At 59.1% G+C, this 20,202-nt stretch overlaps 4 protein-coding genes across 4 annotated transcripts; all 4 read right to left on the bottom strand.

Annotated features, from left to right (window-relative positions):
* Nucleotides 1-2,222: 2,222 nt before the first annotated feature.
* LINJ_33_1060 (putative calcium-transporting ATPase) lies at nt 2,223-5,816 on the bottom strand (the record flags this gene model as incomplete). Its single annotated transcript, XM_001468147.1, has 1 exon — nt 2,223-5,816. The coding sequence occupies one exon, from the start codon at nt 5,814-5,816 to the stop codon at nt 2,223-2,225; it is 3,594 nt and encodes a 1,197-aa protein (XP_001468184.1).
* A 3,175-nt stretch (nt 5,817-8,991) lies between these two features.
* LINJ_33_1050 (hypothetical protein, unknown function) lies at nt 8,992-12,351 on the bottom strand (the record flags this gene model as incomplete). The annotated part of the gene is made up of 1 exon (XM_001468146.1): nt 8,992-12,351. The coding sequence occupies one exon, from the start codon at nt 12,349-12,351 to the stop codon at nt 8,992-8,994; it is 3,360 nt and encodes a 1,119-aa protein (XP_001468183.1).
* Nucleotides 12,352-15,085: 2,734 nt separating this feature from the next.
* LINJ_33_1040 (hypothetical protein, unknown function) lies at nt 15,086-15,514 on the bottom strand (the record flags this gene model as incomplete). Its single annotated transcript, XM_001468145.1, has 1 exon — nt 15,086-15,514. The coding sequence occupies one exon, from the start codon at nt 15,512-15,514 to the stop codon at nt 15,086-15,088; it is 429 nt and encodes a 142-aa protein (XP_001468182.1).
* Nucleotides 15,515-16,907: 1,393 nt separating this feature from the next.
* LINJ_33_1030 (conserved hypothetical protein) lies at nt 16,908-17,963 on the bottom strand (the record flags this gene model as incomplete). The annotated part of the gene is made up of 1 exon (XM_001468144.1): nt 16,908-17,963. The coding sequence occupies one exon, from the start codon at nt 17,961-17,963 to the stop codon at nt 16,908-16,910; it is 1,056 nt and encodes a 351-aa protein (XP_001468181.1).
* Nucleotides 17,964-20,202: the final 2,239 nt, after the last annotated feature.

Genomic DNA, 20,202 nt, shown 5'->3' with positions numbered 1-20,202 from the left:
TTCCTTTAAGGCTGCTCAGCCTCCTTACTTGCTTCCTTTTCTTCGCGGAGTCTGTGTGTGTTTTGTGAATGCTTTCTCCTTTGCCCTTTTTCCCCTTTCTGTCCTTCGTTTCGGTACGCCCTCGTAAGTCCCCGTGTGTGTGTGTGTCTGGTTGGGTGGGGCTGCACGTACCGGCGTACCTTGTTCTGGGTCAAGGAATCCAGCAAGGGCGGAGGCGAGAACAAGGAGGGGGAGGGAGAGAGAGGAGAGGTGGGAAAGCGGGAGAGCACACACACACACACAGAGGGGGAAGGGGATGGGGGCTGAGTCGAGCCTCAGAGGCCAAGTGCCGGATAATGAGGAAGTAGAGAGGACAAGGAGCCTAAATAGTAGAGGGTTGTGTGAGTGTGTGAGAGAGGGGGGGGTCTTGCGGGGCCGGAAACGTGTGCGATCGAGGGGGTGTGGCGTGTGTGGTGGTAGTAGTAGCGGTGGTAGGAGTTCGAGAGAGAGGGGATAGTCACAATGCGTGGAGGGAGGTGAGGCGGATCGAAAGGCTGACGAGAATCGGAGGTGGATGGACGTGGGGGAAGCGGTGGAGGCAAGTAATCCCACACAACAAAAACACGGCCGAAGCGGAGTGTGGCGCCGCGCAGGTCAGAAGTAAGCGACACAAGATACGACACACACACAGGCAGAAAAAGAAAAGAAACAAAAAGGAGTCGAGACGACGTGAGAACAAGAAAGCGAGACAGCAGCGACACGGTCGCTGAGAACAACAAAAAAGCACACGAATACAGAGAGGAAAAACGATAGACAAGCACGCCTTCAGCGACTGCTTGAATCACGAGACAGAATAGTGAGAGGAGGAAAGTGTGGGGAAAGGTCCGGGAGAGCCAAACAAAAAATGAAGGTGCGTTTCGAGAGAAGAGAACGGCACTTGTTTTTTTTTTCTTTCCTCTCTCGTTGCCACTTCCGCGGACGCCTTCGTCTTCCGTCTACTGGTGGCGGTCGGAACTCGCGCGCTGCTCTTGCGACGTTGGCCTTTTGGGGAGAGGGGAGGGGAGGGGAGGGGGGATTCTCTCTTTCTTCTAACTGCTGCTCTTTCTGTGGGGCACAAAGCAATTGCAGCGCTCTTCTGCTGGTGTGGTTGCTTTCTTTTTCTGCCTGTGAAGGAGGTGTAGGGGAAGCGGTGAGCTTACAGCAGGGAATGTGGAGAAGGAGAGCAGCGAGGCTGAGGTCCACATGTGTATGTATGCGGGTGGGTGGGTGGCGGGAGGGAGAGAAGGTGCTCCAGAAACAAGGGGAGGATAGATGAGGGTGGGGTTTGCAGTAGACGAGCCGTCCTTAGGTCCTTGGGACGTCGATAGGGGGGGGGGAGACATCTCGCCCGAGCGAAACACAGCAAGCGAAAAAGGACGGCAATGATTCCCCTTTCGCGACGAGGCACCACGTCAGGAGTGCTTTGTGCCTGCACCAGACCAGGTCTGCACATGGACCGCCACGAGCTCGATAAGGTCACGCTGCTCTTGTTGCTTCTCGGATGCATTGAAAGCGGACGCACGCCGGCATGGGCAGTGCTGCGGAGAGTGTCGCGCCATGTCCAACAAAGTTGGTGGCCTGGTGTATGCGTGCGTGTGTGCCGAGCGTGCACGGTGGGGTTCGCTTTCCTCGTCTACCTGCGGTGGGGGAGGTGACGGAGAACGGTGGCCTCGATGACGCCGTACCTCTTCGCTTCCATCGCTGGGGCGCTATGATGGAGAGACCGAGAAAGAGAAAAGCTGGGGAGAAGAGGTCAGAGAGTGGGGACATTAGCGAGTGAATGAACCACGACTTTTCATACATTTTTTCTTTCGCGTTCGAAACAACACGCATGGCAAGCACGCCTTCCAACTCCCCATCCCCGCCCACAACCAAGAAGGAGTGGGCGACCCAAATCACAACAAAGACGAACTGGTGCGGCATCAAAAAAAGGCCCAGAAAAAGAAAGGAGATCAGCGAGACGACGAACATAAATACGGCGCGCCGCTGACGCGATGCGCTCACCCCCTGCCACCCCCAGCAAGCGCAGTGTGCGACTCCCTGATATGCGCACGCGAACACCTTTCCTACGCACGCATGAAGAGAGAAAGCGACAAGCACGGAAGGCGGCAGCGCGTAAGTGCCACCACAGCATTGAGAGATACGAGAGTGCAGGCGAGAGGTGAAAGAAGGGCAGGAGGCGCCCTGACCAAACACGACCGCCGCTACCTCTTTCCCTTCAGCCTACCACTCTTCACACTGCGCCGAAGCCGCGACAGCAACCCTCGCGAGCACCCGTCGCGCGGCAGCACGCGTTTCGAGTAACGGGCATAGATCCAGCGCGAGACGGCGCCCACCGGCAGGGTGCCGCTTGCGATGAGGACAGAATAGAACCACTCATGGGCTGTCAGAGGCACCGTGGACATAATCTTGCCGCCAAACTCCACAATTATGATCTGCAACACGACAATGATGCCGACAATAACAAAGAGCACGGCGCTGTCCGCCCAGTTGGAGAAGAAGCCCTCGCTGCGGTGTAGCAGACGTGCGTTAAAGAAGTTGAAGATCTGCATCCACACAAACGAGTTGAAGAGAAAGCAGATGTGGGCGTCGCTGAAGTAGCGCGGGTCGCGCGGCGGCTCCCCGGAGGGCGGCAGCGGTTTCGTGTGCCCCCGCGCGCTCAGCAGCACATTCCCATAGCCGAGCAGGAAAAGCTGGCACATGACCTGGAAGGTGCTCTGGAAGCCAATCTGGAACCACATGCTCGGCACGATGATTGCGGTATCCTTCGACTCGGGCAGCCGGGAGAGGAGCATGGGCTCACATGGCAGCTCCGTCGCCAGCGCGAGGGCGGCGAGCGTGTCCATGATGAGGTTCAACCAGAGGAGCTGCACCGGCTTCAGGGGCGACATGTTCTGCTCGCTCATGATAGCGCCACAGAAAGAGACAACGCACGCCGAAAAGTTCACCGTGAGCTGAAACTGCAGAAACTTGCGGATGTTATCCTTGACGTTTCGGCCCCACATGGTCGCCTTCACCATGCCAATGAAGTTGTCGTTCAGCAAAATGATATCGGACGCGCGCTTCGCCACGTCACTACCGCCGTTCATGGCGAATCCGACGTCGCTAAGCTTTAGTGCCGGCGCGTCATTGGTACCGTCGCCGGTCATTGCAATCACCGCGCTCGGGTCGATGCGGCGCAGGAGGGAGAGCAGCCTCTTCTTGTCCATCGGCGTCGCGCGAGCAAGGATGCGAATGTGCGGCAGGTACTGCTGGAGCAGCTCCGTGTCGCTGAGCTGCCGAAAGGTTTCTCCGTCGAGGGCGTAGCCGCTATCTATGAGCTGCTGGGGTGACGCATTCGCGGTCGGTTCCTGCATCATCCACGCTGTTCGGCCAAACGCGCTGTCCAAAAACTGACCCTCGACATCAGAGGCAGCGCCGCTGTTTTCGTAGTGAAGCAGCGACGTATTCACGAAGATGGCAGCATCAATGTTCTCCGTCGGGCTGAAGCCGTTGTCGTTACCGTTCGCGAGCGTAGCAGTAGTCGACCAGCTAGGCGCCTCGGGGTTGCGCAGGGTGCGGCTGCCGTCCAGCAGCGGCGAGCCCCTTAGCGCGCCACTGCTTGAGCCGCCGCGAATCAGCCCGCAGCGGCGTGCAATATTGATTGCTGTGAGAGTGGCGTCACCGGTGATCATGATGACGCGCAAGCCCGCTCCAAAGCACTGGCTCACTGCGCCAGGCACCTCCGGCCGTACATCCTCCTCAAGGCCGACCATTCCGATCATGCAGAACTCGCCGCCATACGCAGCGGCCGCGCCGTGCTGCAGCTGCTGCGGCTGCTGGTTCCACAGGATCGCCTCTGCGGCACCGTGCGCATCGCTGAAGGCACAGCAGATAGTCCGCAGCCCCGATTCGGTATAGTGCGTCAACGCCTGCTCATGGCAGACCCGCATCTCAGACGTCAGCGGCACCGGCACACCCTTATCGTTAATGTACGATGTGCAGCGCGCCAGGATGACCTCAGCTGCGCCGGCCGCATAGATTCGCGTGCGGCCCCCTCCGTTGTCTGCATCAGCTGGCGGGGCCAGCTGCCGCAGCATGCACAGGCTCATCTTGCTGTGCGAGCTGAACGGGTAGCGACGGCACCGACTCGGGTCCTGCATCGCGGCCAGCATGGAGGCCTGAGTGTTGCGGAACGACTGCACATCCTGCTGTGTTGCGTGGCTGCTCGAGCAGTGCATGAGATGGCAGAGCCACAACAACGCCTCGCTCGTTTTGTTGGTCGCGCGCCCTACCTCTGGGTCAACGGCGTTGGCTACAATGCAATCCAGCAGAAGCTGCACGCTCGACGGAGGTAGGGGAACGGTGATGGCTCTCCTGGGAGGCGCGCGCGAGAACGGGCTTTGCCCAAACCCGCGCGGCGGCGGTGGCGGCGCGAACGTGTGAGTATGTATGGAGCGAGTCGGCAACGCCGCTGGTGACTCCTCGTCGCCAAAGGTCGGGAGGTCGCCCCCCACGACGGGGTCGGCGTCCTCTACCGCGTACGTGACCGCGGACAGGAAGATTTGCTTCACTTGCATCGTTGGTACCGTCAAGGTGCCCGTCTTGTCCGTGCACAGCACCGTCGCCCCGCCCATGGTCTCGCACGCTGCCAAGTGACGGACAAGGTTGCCATCCTTCAGCATGAGCCGCATGCTGTAGGCGAGTGAGATGGTGACCGAGAGCGGTAGGCCCTCTGGTACGGCGACCACCACGATGGCAATCGCCGTGGTCAGGTTTTCAAAGAACTTCATGGCGTACAGTGGGCTGCCACGCACAAGGTACATGAAGAGCTCCTTGATGAGCAGCGCTGCAAACGTGAAGACGGCCGCGCCAATGCCGAACTTGCCGATGACCTCCGCCATCGCCTCGAGCTGGTGTTGAAGCGGCGTGTTCGTTTTTTCCGTTGACTGAATGGACATGGTGATCTCGCCCGAAAAGGAGTTGGGCCCCACCGCGCAGACGAGCGCCACTCCCTCAGCTGACCCGTCCAACAGCGACGACCCACTAATGAGAAATGGGTCGGTGAGCGCCTGCTTCAGCACGTCATCGTTCTCCCCGGTGACGCTACTCTCGTCCGCCAAGATCGGGCCCAAACTGCCCAGCAGCACGGCGTCGAACGTTAGCTGCATCCCAGCGCTAACCTGTACGACGTCCCCTACGACAATATCGGAGCTTGGCACCTCCAGCGCCACGCAGGCGAGGCCGTCCGTGCCCGTCACGCTACCGCCGCCACCGCAGCCGCCGGCGCTGCTGAGCGGGGCATAGCGCCACACTGTGACCCTGCGGCGAGCGGCGTTCTCGGCCCGCATCACCTCGGCAAACTGCTCCTGCTTACGGTAGTCGTTCACTGCGTTCACGACTGTCACGATGAACACGGAGGCGAAGATGGCCGCCCCCTCGACCCAACCCATGGCGAGGTCGACCTCGCCGGTGCGGAAGTCTGGGGTGGTGATGCCAAGTATCATAGATACGAGGGCAGCGCCAATCAAAATTTGCACAACGCGATCGTCCTGTATGGAGCTCTTCACGAACTGCCACATACTCTCCTTCGGCGGCTGGGATAGCACGTTCACACCGTATCGCGTCTGCCGCTCTGGGATCGAGTGTGCTACAATGCCGAGCTCACGGCGCTGCACCGCGGCACTGCGCTCCTCAGCGGAGCACATATTCACCGCGGGCGAGCCCGCTGGAGAGCTTCGCACGTTAAGTTCGTAGAGGAGTCCGCCGAGGCCCTTGTGGTCGTTCGTCAGGATGTCGATGCGTTTATGACCAACCATGTCCGATAGCTTCACAGGACCTCCGTTAATCCTACCAGCACCCGCATCGCCGGTAAACACAAACACATCTCCCTTCTCCATCAGCGGCAGACAAGAATGCGCGATCGACCAGAGAAGGAGCGGGGTGGAGTTTTGTTTAAGTCGAGCAGATCTACGACGGGGTGGGGTGGAGGAAGAACAGAGCAGAAAAAGAGACTGTGCGGTGTGCAAGCCGGATGATCGAGGCGAGGATGAGAAGAAAATAGAGCTGAAAACAAGCAAGCATAAATCAGTTCGAAGTAGAGAAGAGCGGCGTCTCCGATAACGCAGGTGAGATCCGCTCGCGCTGACCAGCACCTGGAAAAAGGCTCAAGAGAGAGGTTAAAGTGCAGCCAGCACCCAAAGTTCAGGCCAGGCAACAAGGAGTCTGTAAGCGAAAAGAGAGGGTGGCGAGGGCGGAGGGGGCGGCAAAACTGGCGGCCACCCCCTGCAGAAACCCAACGGCGACTATGTCTATCGGCCAGTTTGAACCCGCGTGCGCGTGCTCTTCGTGGTGTGTGGGTGAGTGGGACGGGACCCGCTGCCCGTACGGCTACGTGGAAGGAGCTGCCGAGGTGAAACAAGAAAGTTTGACCAACGCACCAAAGAAAAAGAAAAGCGCGTGGGGAGAACGTGCGGGATGCATGAGGCGGTGGGCAATACATTACGTGCGAAATCACAAGTAGGGGAAACCATGATGATGATGGAGGAGAGGGAGGTCTATAGTCAACCGCGTAGGAGCAGGTCTAGCGACTACGAAGCAGACCGTTGGGATGGGTGGGGAACATGCGAAGAATAGCAACGTTTGCGGCAGAGGAAAGCGCGCCCACAACAGCGCGAGCTCCGCACTTCTTTCTGTTTTGTTTTCCATGGTGCCTCCTTTGCGGAGCTGAGAGATACCGCAACGCACCGAATGCACCAGATGGTAGACACACACCGATCTGTCGACGCGGGGGGATGAGGGAAACGAAACAACAACGAATGGGCCCGACAAGGAGAGAGCGACGAGCAGCACATAGGCAAAGAAGGGACGTGCCTCGGCGTCAAGCGCAGGCACACGCCTGCAGGAATACTCGACGCCGCCGAACAGGCCACCTCTTGCGAGCGTCATGCTCGTCGACACCTGCAGCCTCAGCAAGGCGGGGGTGTGGCGGCGCGATTGAGGCAGTGATGCCAGGAGGCAAAACATCCCTGCCAACGCTGGTGGGAAAGGGAGGAAGGTGCACCAAAGCAAATACCAGCACCCTCCGTGCACGCGCACAACGGTGTCTGCCAAACGTCCGTGGCGAAGAAAAAACGACAATAAGGAAAGAAGCGTGAAGAGCGAAGACGCAAGAGCCCGTGCACTTGAGATGGACTCACAGAGACTGACCGACCGACCGGCAGGAGGGGGGAGGGAGGTCAAAGAAAAGGACCTTGAAAGATGCGAAGCAAAAGCACAAGTCAATGAAGAAATGAAACAGCCACCGACCCGCACACCGTGAGGTGAGCAGGCTACCTGCACACATGGATGAGAGAAAGAGGGAGGAAAAGGGAACGTGCAGAAAACGAGAGTAAGCGCAAACATCACAAGAGCCCAGACAGCAGAGCAAAGGGTGCACAAGATCACACGCCAAGCCCTGACGGGCACCAGCTTCCGGCACACACACACACACACAGAATACACATATCGATCCATATACAAGCATACATCCCCATGCACACAGATGTACACATACAAAGGAGAATAGCAATACACATGCCTGAGGAAGCAGGAGACGAGAACGAAACGAACGCAAACCACAAAGTGAGGAGGGCGCGCGCAAAGGGCGGTAGTGATGGCTGGAGAGAGACACACGCAGATACTCGCGAATATGCAGCGGCCCATGGTTTTGACTGCAAGCTGTGCCCGTTGCTCTGCCGTAAAGCAGGAGCTAAAAATTTTACTCGACCCCTCCGCCAAGCCCTGCCACAGACACGCACGCATCGCACCAGATGCGCCGGCTCGGTCATATGGGGCACGGCCCCCGCCCTCCAGCTCTACCCGCTCACCCACCGCCTCGCAGGTCGCCTCACAGCCGCTCCCCCGCTGTGCCGGCTGCCACCCCCTGGTGCAGCCTACCCCCACCCCCCTCTCCTCGGGGCGGCTCAGGCCTCCCCACACCAGTGGGCCGTGCGAGGGCCGGGGGCGGGGAGGGGTGGATGGGTGGGATGCGTTCGAGTCACGCGGACACTCTGCCCATCATGTGGAGAGTGCACACGCGCGTTCGCGGCTGCAGATCACCCGGACGCCACGCCGCCCAGGGCCTGGCGGTCCGCTGTCAGCAGCGATGCACCGCCCTGCCAGCGCCAGAGGTGGCTCGGCATTTGGCAGGGGATAGGGGAGGGGATAGTGCATGGCTTCCTCCGACCGAGAGAGTGGGGGGGGTAAGGTGCGCTGGGCCCGGAGATGCCACGCACTGAGGTGCGCCCCCGTCGTCAGGGGCACATTTCAAGGTGGGAGAAGCAAAGGGAGAGGAAACAGTGGCGGGAACGGAAAGAGAAAGCACGCGCTTGATGGCGCGAAGGATTTTCTGTGTTGGAGGACACAAGGCAAAGCAAAACGCAACACAAAAAAGCATATTCGGCCGATGATGGGCCTGCGGGGCCGGCGGCTGTATTTCAGTGCTCGCGCATGGGTGGCATCGCCTTGAAAGCCTTTTGACTCGTGCAGTGTCGTCGATGGCCGAGGCTCCTGATGACAACGGTCCACCCCCCCCAAGGCACCGCAGACTGCACACACGCACCCACACAGAGGAGCACACAAGAGTAGCCAAACGACAAAGCCAAAGCATAATACCGACTAACGCAGCACTCTGTTCTCTCCCTTCGTCCTCCACGCCAGTGTTGTCGGCCTCCCCCGCACTTTTCTCTCCCTCTCACGACCCTTCTCGGGCAACCAATGGCGCTCGGGAGCACAACCAGGCACACGCAGACGAGAGATAATCAAAAAAAAAAAGGCTCATCGCCCCGCTACTCCCGCTCGGAATCCTTGGCAACGAGATGGCCTCGGAGCAGAGCAAGCAGCAGACCGGATACCAACTCCAGCGATGCAGCGCTCCCGCCCACACAAGGGAAAGTGCACATGGCACGGAGAAAGGGAGAGGGAGAAAGAAAGAGGTTCACACCATTGCGCCACCTAGACGATCTCGAGCTTGCGCCGACCGGGGTCCTTCAAGTACTGTGGCGCGTACTTCAGAAAGAGCTCTTGCAGTTCATGAAAGTACACCTCCTGCGCAGCCCGCAGCACCTCCTGATCCTTCTCCTTTTCGAAGTAATTCGCCGGGTCGGTGTACATGCGCTGCAGCTCGGGCGGCAGCTCGAAGTAGATTGGACGGCCCACGACTGTAGCACCCGTGACGCGGTGCGGGATGATGTTCTTTACGATGGGCAGCGAGAGACCGAACGTATCCTGAAAGAGGCGCTGCACAACCTGTATAAAGCGCGAGAGGCGGCTGACGGTGGGGGGCGAGGAGGCCGTCGCCACCTTGCCCTCCGTCTTTGCTGCGTGCTTCTGGGCTACCTGCTCGGAAACAGAAGGGAGGCCGTCCTGCGGCTTCGCTGACAAACTCGTCTCGTGGCTCATCATCGGCGCCGCCTCTAACTCCCTCAGCGAGGCCGCGCTGTCGCTGCTTTCGTGCCGTTTTTCCAAGGATAACGCCTGCACGCGCAGCGGTGTCGGCGACCGCCCGTTTCGGCCCCGCGCTTCACCCTCCTCCCTCAGGAGTCTCCTCTCCCGGTCCTTCCATGATTCGCGTTGGTGCGCCTTTCCGAGCGCTGCGGCCGGGTGCAGCAGTGCTGAGGCGATGGGCGACAGCGTTGGGGACGTCAATGTGGAGCCGCTAGGGGGTGGCTGGCAGGGAGAGCGCACGGTGTTCGGTAGCGTGGTGCCTGTGGATGAGGTGCTATCACCACGGCGGTCAGTTGGGCCCAAAGCGGAGGTGCCATCGCCGTGTTGCCCTGCGGTCGGGCCGTTCTCGGGCGGGTGCCGGTGCATCTGCTGCTCCTCTTGCGACAGCGGTGACGCATTGGCCGCCGTCTGAGGTGCCGCTCCGTCGCCACCCGCGGAGTCTGGTCTCAAGAGAGCGTCTGCCACCGGCCCCTGCCGCGACATGTACGTCGAGCCCTCGTCGTCGTCAACTGGGGTCGCGTGCTGTGTGGTGGCGGAGCTGCGCTGCTCAAAGTAGTCCGTCTCCCCAAAGGTGTACACAGGCACGAGCCCACTCTGTGTGTGGATCGCCAAGCGAAGGAAGCCTTTGCGGCGTCGCAGCAGCAGACGAGCGGGACCGTGAGCCGAGGATAGAAGAGCCTCGGAAGCGCCACCCGGGAACAGTAGCAGGTGGTTGAGGTCATCAGGATAGGTGTTCTCATCATACTCGTCATCGCTGGCATCGCCGTTGCCGATGCCATAATCTTTCGCGCCCGTGGCGAGCTCGGCTTTCCGAGAGGAGGCCGGCGAGACGGGGGGCAAGCCCTCTCGCTCTCGCTGGGTGCTGTTGTTGTACAGCAGCACACGCTTGCATGTCTCGTACGAGGCATCCATGTAGCCGTGAAACATGTAGACTTCGCGCATGAGGGGGACATAGAAGGGGAAAGTGGCGACCACGGCGCGTATGCGAATTTTGACCAGGCGGCGCAGAGCGCTGGGCCGTGCCGCGACTGCACCAGCCTCGGTTTCTTTCTTTATGGCAGCAGCATCACCCTTCACCTGCGCGGTGCGAAGGCGCCGGCGGTGCACCTCCGCGTCCGCGGGCGTCGCTGGAACCGCCTCGTCCTTATCGAGCCGAAGCACGAATTTCTTGAAGAAGGGGTCGTAGACATAGTAGCGCCCCTTCGCGTATGCCACACCATCACCTGCCGAGTCAGCACCGGTCAAGGCCTCCGCGGCGACGGTGGTTGGCGACGCAGAGGGGCCCAGAGTTAGGCCGGAGATGGGGGGGCTGGCACGGGTGCTACTCGTTGTGAAGGTGTTGGACGCACGTGGCAGCGACGACGACGACTGCTGCCCCAGCTCCGAGAGCACCGAGATGTGCGACGCGTCGCGAGGATGGAGTAACGTGGCGCGGTTGTCTAGAAAGAGCTTCTCGTCGCGGTGCGTGACGTTGCCGATCATGTTCACGCAGGAGCACCAGGGAAGGATGCCGTGCGGGTGAGCAGCGAAGAAGTAGTGAGCGCGTCGCATCGCCGGCGGCTTTGGTGGCGGTGGCGGCGTGGAGCACTCCTGCAGCACCTCCGACGAGGAGAACGAGACAGAGGGCTGGCGCGCGTGCAGATCGCCGGGCTGGCCGTGCGCGTCACAACGCTGTTTCGACGGCGGCCTCGTCGGGGTAGTGGAAGCACGGTGGTGGCGCGGCCGCAGGAGCCTACGCTCCTCTTCGTCCCAGTCATCGCCGCTATTGTCATTGCCACGCTTGTGCGACGTTGTTGCCGATGCGTTACCCAGCGCGGTCCCGGCGGTGCTGACCGGCGTGTCCGTCGGGGACGGTACGCCATATGTCGAGGCGGTCGTGGCGGAGATAAAGAACGGATTGTGGCGGGTGGCCGACACCACACCGAACGCGCGCGTAGAGGTGTGGCCGCTCTCCGCAGACTGGCCGCGCTCACCGGCCTCCGCCTCACCTGGGAACAAGAACAGCGGCAGGGGGCCATATGCCGCCACCAGCTGCAGGGAGAAGTAGCGCTTCCACAAGCGGCACTGGCAGTCGACGTACCGCCGGTACACGCAAAACTTGAACCAGTTGACCGCGCGGTCAAACCACCGCTTGTTGTGCCGCTTCAGGCTCACATCCTTATCTCGGTGATCGAGGTAGACGAAACTAGCGTACCACACGAGTGCGACGCAGCCAAAGCCGAGCATCAGCTCAGCAAGTGGAACTGGGAAAAGAGTCTTCCTGTTTACGTCCACGGAAGCCGTCGCGTTGGCGCTTCGGCAGTGCCGATAAATCCACAGCAGTGCCCTCTGCTCCATCGTGCGCAGGCTGCAGTACCAAAACGCGAAGGTCGGGACCGCGAGGGTGAAGAGAAAGACAAGACGGATATTGTCATCCGCCGAGAGCTGCTTCTGATCCCACGCCGAGGCGACACCGGAGGAGGCGGGAGGTGTAGATTGGGCATCCGCCGCTGCAGCCGGCTGGCCGTTGGCCTGCAGCAACCGTTGCCGCTGCTTTTCCATATCCGCCCTCTGCCGCGCCTGCAGGAACAACTCTCTGCTTTGGCTGTGGGGGGAGGCGGGACTGCCAAGGGCTAGCGTCCCGCTGCTCGATGTGGCCGAGTTCAGCGCTGTATCCATGAAGGTCGGCGCTGCCCTGCTGCGCTTCGCTAGCGAGGAGGGTGACTTGCTGCCACGAAGGGCGATGATGAAGGAGCTGCGAATGCCCTTGCCCGGGCCCTGCGCTGCAGGAACCGCGCCGCCGCGCAGGATGGCGCCGTTGCGCAGAAAGGAGAGCAGCGGCAGCACCACGACAGCGACAAGCAGAAAAAGATAAAACGTGAGCGACATTGCTGGTTACTAGTCGAAGAGAACCAAAGAAAAGCGCGTGCGCCTCTGCGCGTGGGGCTGGCGAGGTTTTCGCCGCTCGTTCTTCGGCCTATGTTGCGTAGCGGCAGCGGCGCTTTCTGCATATACCACACGGATGCGCGGCCTACGACACACAGTCGCGACTCAACTACAAGAGCGAAGAGGAGCGGAGCGGAAGAGACGATTGTTTTTCTCGAAGACACACGCACAGGCCAGTGAGATGAAGTCCGTGAAAAGGCCGACCGGATACACAAGAAGTGAGCAAAGAAGCCAGGCGACAACAGATACGGCAGAAACAGAATTGCACACGAGAGAGTTTCATAGACACACAAACACATAGTTGAGTGGGTGCCCAGCCTCTCCTCTGCGGATGCAGGCGCAGAAGTTCGGTGAGCGTACAAACGAGTGTACGGAGGAGGTAAAGAGCAGTGTCACCGACGCTGTAGCGCCGAGAAGGATGTATAAGTGGTGCGCAGCAAGAAACAGGTCACACAAGTCCGCGCGATTTGCCAAACCCCCTCTACAATGTACCGCTCCGAGCAGGGAGTGTTTTGGATGCGTGAAATGCAGGTTTCGGATACCTTTGGTGACCGATGGAACAGTAATAAGAGACCTCAACACGGTTCACCAGCGAATGAGGGCGGGAGGGGTTTGAGACAGACGAGATAGTTGTGCGTAACTGTGAAGTGATCGAATGAGAGCGCTTCGCTCGTATCTACACAGCCGTCACACGCACTTGAGATGGCATGCGATAAACAGGGAATTTGTGAGAAAGATGGGCAGTGTGAAATGCAGGGGATAGAAGGGGTAGGCTGTAATGAGCAGCATCGCGCGTTCGAGGCCGTACCAGTCGAGAGCACATGACTGTCAAGGGTCGTGACCGGGGGTGCGCCTTTTCTGTGCTCAATGGGCTGCTCACATCTCTGCCTCGCCACCTACATGCGTCTGCGCCAGCTCCTGCTACTGCGGAGAGCCTACGCTCTCCGCATATCTCAGATGCCGAAGGGATAGCTACTTCCTCTATTGGTCCACGTTACTGGCGGAAACACACACACACACAACAGCGCGTGGTGATGGGCGGGGGAGAGGAAAGCGCTGACAGCTCCTCCCCACACCTGAATGGTCGCTGCCCTCCGTCATTGTAAATATGTTTCCTTTTTCTTTTGCGCTGCTGCTTCGCGTGCCTCCGTTTTATCGCTGCTCGGCATAGCGAAACAAAACAGAGGTGGGCGCCGCGACAATGAAGAGGGGCCTAATACGATTCCAAGCGAATGGCCTCAGCGTTGCCGCTGCAAGCGGACAGGATGGGGATGACGCATACCCGCCCATACACGCAAAAAAACCCTCCACACACACACACACACACAGACGGAGTGTCATCGCATGGGAGACATGCCTTTTTTTTCCGTGTATGCATGCATCCTGTGGGAGGCTTGCGTGCGTGTGTGAGGGCATCTAGTTGACGGAGGCCCGGCGCCCTCTGAGCCCTCCCGTGCTTGTCTGTCTGTTTCGCTGAACTCTTGCCCTTGTCAGCGCGCCAACACCTTAGCATATACCGGGCTATAAAACCATCACCGCGAGCCGCCGCGGTCCAGGGGACGCGCGAGACGCCAAAAGACAAGGGAGTACGAGGTGTGGCTGCCGATGTTGGTGCTCAGGCTGCTCTTTCTTCTGTTCTCCGACGTTCCGCTTCGTCGGTGGCCCTTAGCAGAACATGCATAGGCCCTCTTCGCCAATGATGGGGCAAGTGCGAGGGTGTCTCCGCCTGACTCAGTGAGCGAGAGAGATGAGGCGTGTGTGTGTGGGGGGGGAGGGGAGGGCGAAGCCTGCCGAAGGGAGAGGAAAAACTCACACCACAGAAAAAGCGTATCTTTAAAACACATCGGCACAACGGAAAGAAGCAATAACACCGAGAGGACGGGAGAGGGGCGCGGCGCACAGGCATACCTTCACGTCCACTCACAGACGCCCGAACGGCGCGCGCAACAAGGAGGCCTCCTTATATTGTGTTTTTGTTTGCGTGTTTCTTTTGGATTGTTTTACGCGTACCAGAAAAGAATACAACACACATGTATTTACATCCAGGATGTGTTTGGCGAGGAGGTGAGGGGGTGGAATGAGACGTAACAGGCTAAAATGCATGTATGCGTTGTGCGTGTGCGCGGGAGGGGCGAGGAGAAGGGAAGGAGGAGAGACGCAGAGCGCGACTGTCTGGAGCGGCAGATCCACAAACAGACGGCACATTGATATAATGGAGACACAAGCGCCAGCGAAATGGCATTTGAGGGGAGGGGAGGAGGAGGCGAAGCGACGAGACCCTTCGACACGAGCCACCAGGCACACCCGCGCAAGCGTGCCGATACTAAGCAGCTGTACAGATAACATTCGTGGATAAAAGAGAGATTCACAGCAGAAAAAAAGATTGAGCGTGCGAGTCGCCGGGACATGCTACGGCAGTGAGCGACTCCAAAGACGGACCAAAAAAGACCTGGAAAAGATCAGGCAAGAAAAAAACACGCGAACGAAAGCCAAACGACAGCTCCAAGTGCCGAGGAGGACGAAGAAGGGAAAGGGTTTCCCTTTCAGCCCTCTCTGTTCGTTTTTTTCCTGCTTGCGTGCATGCATGCGCTTGGATTCACACAGGGAAGCAGTGCGCGACCTTCTCCAGATTTCGCTCATCTCCTTCGCTGTTCCTCTTATTCTTTTTCTTTTTGGTTTACGCGGGGTAGATCTGGGACCAGGTGTAGAGGCCTCCCAGCAACACTCGAACCGAGTCCTTTGTTGGGGGAGCGGCGTGTGACTTCTCGTACTCGTTGATGTACTCGCGCGCCGCCAGATCATCCACGTCAGGACTTTGCGCAGACACGAACACCAGCATGTGCGCGGCGTGATTCGTGTGCGCTTCCACCTCGTCCGCTAACTGGGCAAAGTTCAGCTCCTGGAAGGGCTTGTTGATGCTCCCCGGGATGTGAAAGGAGGCGTACTCATCCGCGTTGCGCACGTCGACCACCACCACCGACGCGTGCTCCGGGGAGTTGAGAATCTTGTGCAGCTCCTCAGCAGAGATCTCTGCCGGGCCCGAGGCTGTGACGCACGCCTCGATCTCAGCCGGCGCTACGGTGCCGCGTTCCTTGAGCGACGCCATCGAATCTAGCGAGAAGGGTTAGAGCGCGCGAGTTATGAGAGCACCAGCGCTGTGTATGTGTGCTTGTGCTATGGCGTGCGTCAAAGGCTTTTTTTCTGCTGTTTTTTTTTTAGGTTTCTTTGCTGTGCGTAAGAGCAGAGTGGATACGAGATCCAAATCGCCACTGCTGCTCTTCTTAAGGGCGCTGTTCGCCTTTTTGTGTGCGCGCGTGGCTTTCGTTTGGTGAGACGAGTCGGGCGCAGCGTCGCGAGAGGGCGAGAGCGCTTGCTGTGTGCTTACTGTGCGAGAGAGAGGAGAAGGGAGCAGAAACACCTCATTCTCTGCTCATTGTAGAATATGTATATGGAGACTTCAAAGAGAGCAGCAGACGCTGGGTGTTGGTGATGGGGATCGGGCACGGAGGGCGAAACAAGCAGCAGAGGAGCGTTGTGTCTGTTCGAAACGCGAACAGACACGAGCGCCGACACACCAGAAGAGTTTAGACACCGAAAGTGGCGAGAAAATAGAGGGGGTGAACAAAAAGAAAAGAGATTCGATGAGGAAAGGAAAGCGAAAAACATAGCGTCGATCTCACCTTCATGATAAGCACACCAGCCAGGTGGCATCGCGTGCAACCGTCTTGCATGCGCGGCTGCCTCATTCTGCATGCAAAGGTACTCGCATGCTCACAGACAGACAGCCGCTAACCCACATACAGAAAAGAAGGTGGCGCCGGTAACGCAAGAGTACTTCTGCGCATATGTGCCGCAGTCAGGGACTCTCTTGCACGCTCTGGTTGCGCCGCCGGCCTTCTCGCCTTCTACTTTCTGCTTGTTTTGTTGGTGCCGCAATTTTTTTTTTCAGCGGCCTTGCCGAAAGCAATGTGGGGGCCACCTACACAGCAAGCAAGAAGTTCTGTGCCAGAAGACGACCCTCCCACACAGACAGAAAGAGTAGGACAAAGAAATCGATGAATCGGACGTACAGGCATACACACACGCACACACACAAACGCAGACGGCATGCCGCGATTCGAGCACGCACGCTAGAGACTGGACAAGGAAGGAAGTGATAAACAGAGAGGGGCTGTGCGGGGTCCGGGTTAGCACGACGCTGTTCTGGCTGTGCGGACGAAGAGGGATGGGTCACGTGCAGCAACTCCAGTGACAGCGGCGATACGACGCAAAGAGCACGGGAGCAGGGAAAGGGGAAAGGAGAGCCGACCACGGCGCAGCGGTGTTGAAGACCAGCGCTCCTCTGCGCAACAGCAGGCCTCCTCTTTTGCGTTAGATGAGCCTCCGTGAACCAAATGAAGGTTTCCCGTTTCAGGGTGTCCCCGCTGTCACCTCATGTCTTACCCTTCCTCTTCCTTTCATGGCCCACTGGATTATAGCCCCACCCCCCCGCCGACGCTCTAGCGCAAGTAGTCCACCACCTGTTCCTTCTTCAGCTCAGCGTTCTCGGCGAGGTCGAAGTCACCCTTGACACCGAGCAGCGTTCGCACCCCCTCCAAGTCGCGTTCAATAAGATATGAGGCCAGCTTTGCCGAGGCCAGTTGCAGCAGTTCCTCGTAATTGAGGAGGGTTGCCGCCTTCACCATCTGCACCGTGATGAGTTCATCCCAGTCGGCGATGAAGGCCCGATCCTTTGCATCCAGGTACTCCACCAACGGCAGCGTCATGGGACGCGGGATCGTGCGCGCCTTCATGGCGTACACGCGGTAGCACCCGTCCTCGCTGCCAAACGATGACATGCGGAAGCGGTACGACATATGACGGCACACCCGCTCCAAGATGTCGCCAGTAAAGTACGGGAACGGAACCTCCACCTCCGTCGGCGGTAGCATGGGCGGCGGCGAGGGACGGGATGGGGAGTGCGTGGTCTGCGCCAAGGGCTGCACCTGCTCAGTCGGCGTTGCTCGAACCGCGTAGGCGGGGGCGGCAGAAAAGCGGGGCGAAGCGTTCGACAGCGGTGTCGCCTCCACCGAGGCAGGCATCTCCGCTGATATATCAAGTGGCGGGTCGGCAGCCGGCGCCACAGGGAAGAAGTCCATCAGGTCTGGCACAGCTGCTTTCGCGGCTGCTTTGGCTACCAACGTGTTGGCGTCGCCTCCCTCATGCTGTGTCGGGCGAGGTGGCGGAAACGCCCCGCCAGACGTAGCTGGCGTGGCTGCGTCAGGTACCTCGAACAAGTTCTCCAGCTTTGTCGCCGCATCCGATCCCTTGGGGCTCGAGACATGAGGCGACGGCCTCTCGTCACCGATGAAACCGAGGCCAGGGCGGCCATCATCATGGTGCACCGTGGGTAGCACGTCTTGTCCGTCTAACAGGTCGCGCAAGACGAAAGAGGCCTCGGTGGCGATGGCGCGCTTGACTGGAACGCGCACCCCATCGGAAGCAACTAAGATAAGGATCTGCCCAGCAGAAGCGAGCGTGCTCGTCGGCGATAAATTAGGCAAGCGCAGCGCCATGGCGTCCCAAAACAGCAAAAAAGAAGTACGTGGAGCCCTCGGCAGCTCTCCCTATTGGTTTCTGCGCGCGTAGAGCCGTCCTTGTTGCCCGCAGCCTCTTCCTCTTTTATGGTCTTGCGTGAGAGCGGGATGCGTGTGTGTGTTTGTGTGTGTGCGTGGGTCTGTGCAGGAAAAGTTTGTGCAGGGATTCCTCTCTGGCTCACCCACCCATCAGGCACCCAGACACACACAAAGAGGGAGAGAGACGTGAGTGCTGGAATCCTTTTCTTTTGTGCCCGCTTCTGGGTTGATGCTTGCAGGCTCGTGCGCTCCCATCAAATGTGCAGCGGAGGGCGTGCACGTGAGCACCGCGACGGGTTTCCTGGTTTTCACTGTCACGTACCGTTGGCGAATCGCTCTCACAGGCGATGACAGCGCCACTTCGAAGAAACTCAAGACAGAGGAAGAAGAGGTGGGGGAGGGAGGGAGAGAGCAGCGGTATCGCAAAGGTTTGAAAAAGAGTCCAAGCGACGGCAGCGGGACATGAATCGCTGGTGTCCACGCGCGTGGGTGTGAGCGTGTTTGCGCAAATCGAGGCAGAGATGGCAAAGAAACACACACACACACCATGTGGCTTGCTAGTCAAGCAAGGGCACAGACGCCTCCCGCGGCATGCACAGGCACGCTCGTCGGCAGTTCGACGGCTGCGGTGCGCCATCTAAGAGCAGAAAAAAGTCCCCCTCCAAGGAACGGCGCGAGCACGGCAAGCATGGGTTCGCTTGGGGAGCACCACAGGCGCGAAACAGAAGGAGAGGAAGATGCTGATACATGCTCCAGCACCACGACCACTACAAGCCGTCGCGCGTTGGGCAGCATCCCCCCTCCGCTCTCTTCTTCAAGCAGCGAGGCTGACTGTGCTCGACACGTGCGGGGCCAGAATACACGCATGCAAGATTCGCTATAGACTCTCTCCGCGTGGTGAGAGATGGGGGGATGGACAGGCTTTTTCTTTGCTTAGAGACAGAAGAAAGAAAAACGAACACATAGGCATGTAAGACGATGTTAGATTCCGTATGAAGACACCCAAAGCACACAACTGAAAACTGCATCCCGCGTGGGCAAACTCACCCATCCATCAGCCAACATATTACCAAACCTTACTTTTCATCGACATGCGAGCAGACGCTCATCTTCCTCAGCGACACTCGCGCGGGGAGGAAAGAATGCGCGTGGGCGCGCGAAAGAAACGAACCCCTCACCACCGTCACGACACGCAGATGGAAAGGGAGGCGGGGCGTAGACAGAGACATAGGGCACACGAGGACAGCGTTGGGACCTACCGAAAGTCGGTGGGACACATGCTGCTTTCGCTCTCCTGCCGCCGTTGTATGCTGTTGTTCAGCCGATGCACAAGCCTCCGCCCGACTCGATCATCCATCAGCTGCTCACAGACATCCCGCCTGAAGAACACACAACTCCGCCGCATCCTTGTGCGCATCCGAACAAGAGACAGCAAGGCTCACGAGGGGAGCGACAGTGCCAGATTGCATCAGAGAGAGGTTTTTTTTTTTGAGGGGCGAGTGATTGGGAGGCGGAAGGCAGGCATCAGGCGGTCGGCAGACGAGCAAAGGAAAGGTGGAAGAGGAGGGTGGTGGTGGTGGTGGGTGGGGGGGGGGGCAAACCTGCTGAAGCAAGCACGTTAACTGTGAGGCCATTGAAGAGCTCACAATGAAAAAAAAAGAAACAGAAAACACGCAAGAGCAGCATGGGAAGCGCCCGTCCACCTGCTGCCATCCGCTGTCCGCTATCACGCACAATACGCGCTGCTTTGCTGATCAGAAAACGCACGCGAAGTAGATAAGTCCGTTTTTGGGGGAGCATCAGTCGAATCCACTGCGCTCTTTCTGCTTGCGCAGCGCGGGGGAGACATCGACAGAAGAGGCTGGAAGAGTGGTCGGGCGCAGAGCCCTATGACTTCATTGTTCGCTGAAAACCCATAGGCTGAGCCACAGCAATGCGTGCTCCTCGTGTGTGCGCAAGCGTCTAGGGAGCTTAGCGCCCGTGCGCGAGCACGCAGGCACGAAACATTCAGTTTCGACAAGAGCAGCATTGTCGCCATGCGCATTCGCACATACACACACGCATACCTGCTACGCTACGCTCGCAGCAGTAGTGCATCTACGTCGCACGCTTCGCAACCCCCTCTCTCTCACACCCGCCGATAGCGGCAGCGGAGACGAAGCGGGGGGAGGGANNTNTT

Source organism: Leishmania infantum, chromosome 33 (genome assembly GCF_000002875.2).
Source record: "Leishmania infantum JPCM5 genome chromosome 33".
Taxonomy (NCBI): Eukaryota; Euglenozoa; class Kinetoplastea; order Trypanosomatida; family Trypanosomatidae; genus Leishmania; species Leishmania infantum.
Note: the sequence above shows the minus strand (reverse complement) of the source record. Positions and strands in the feature narration are given on the sequence as shown.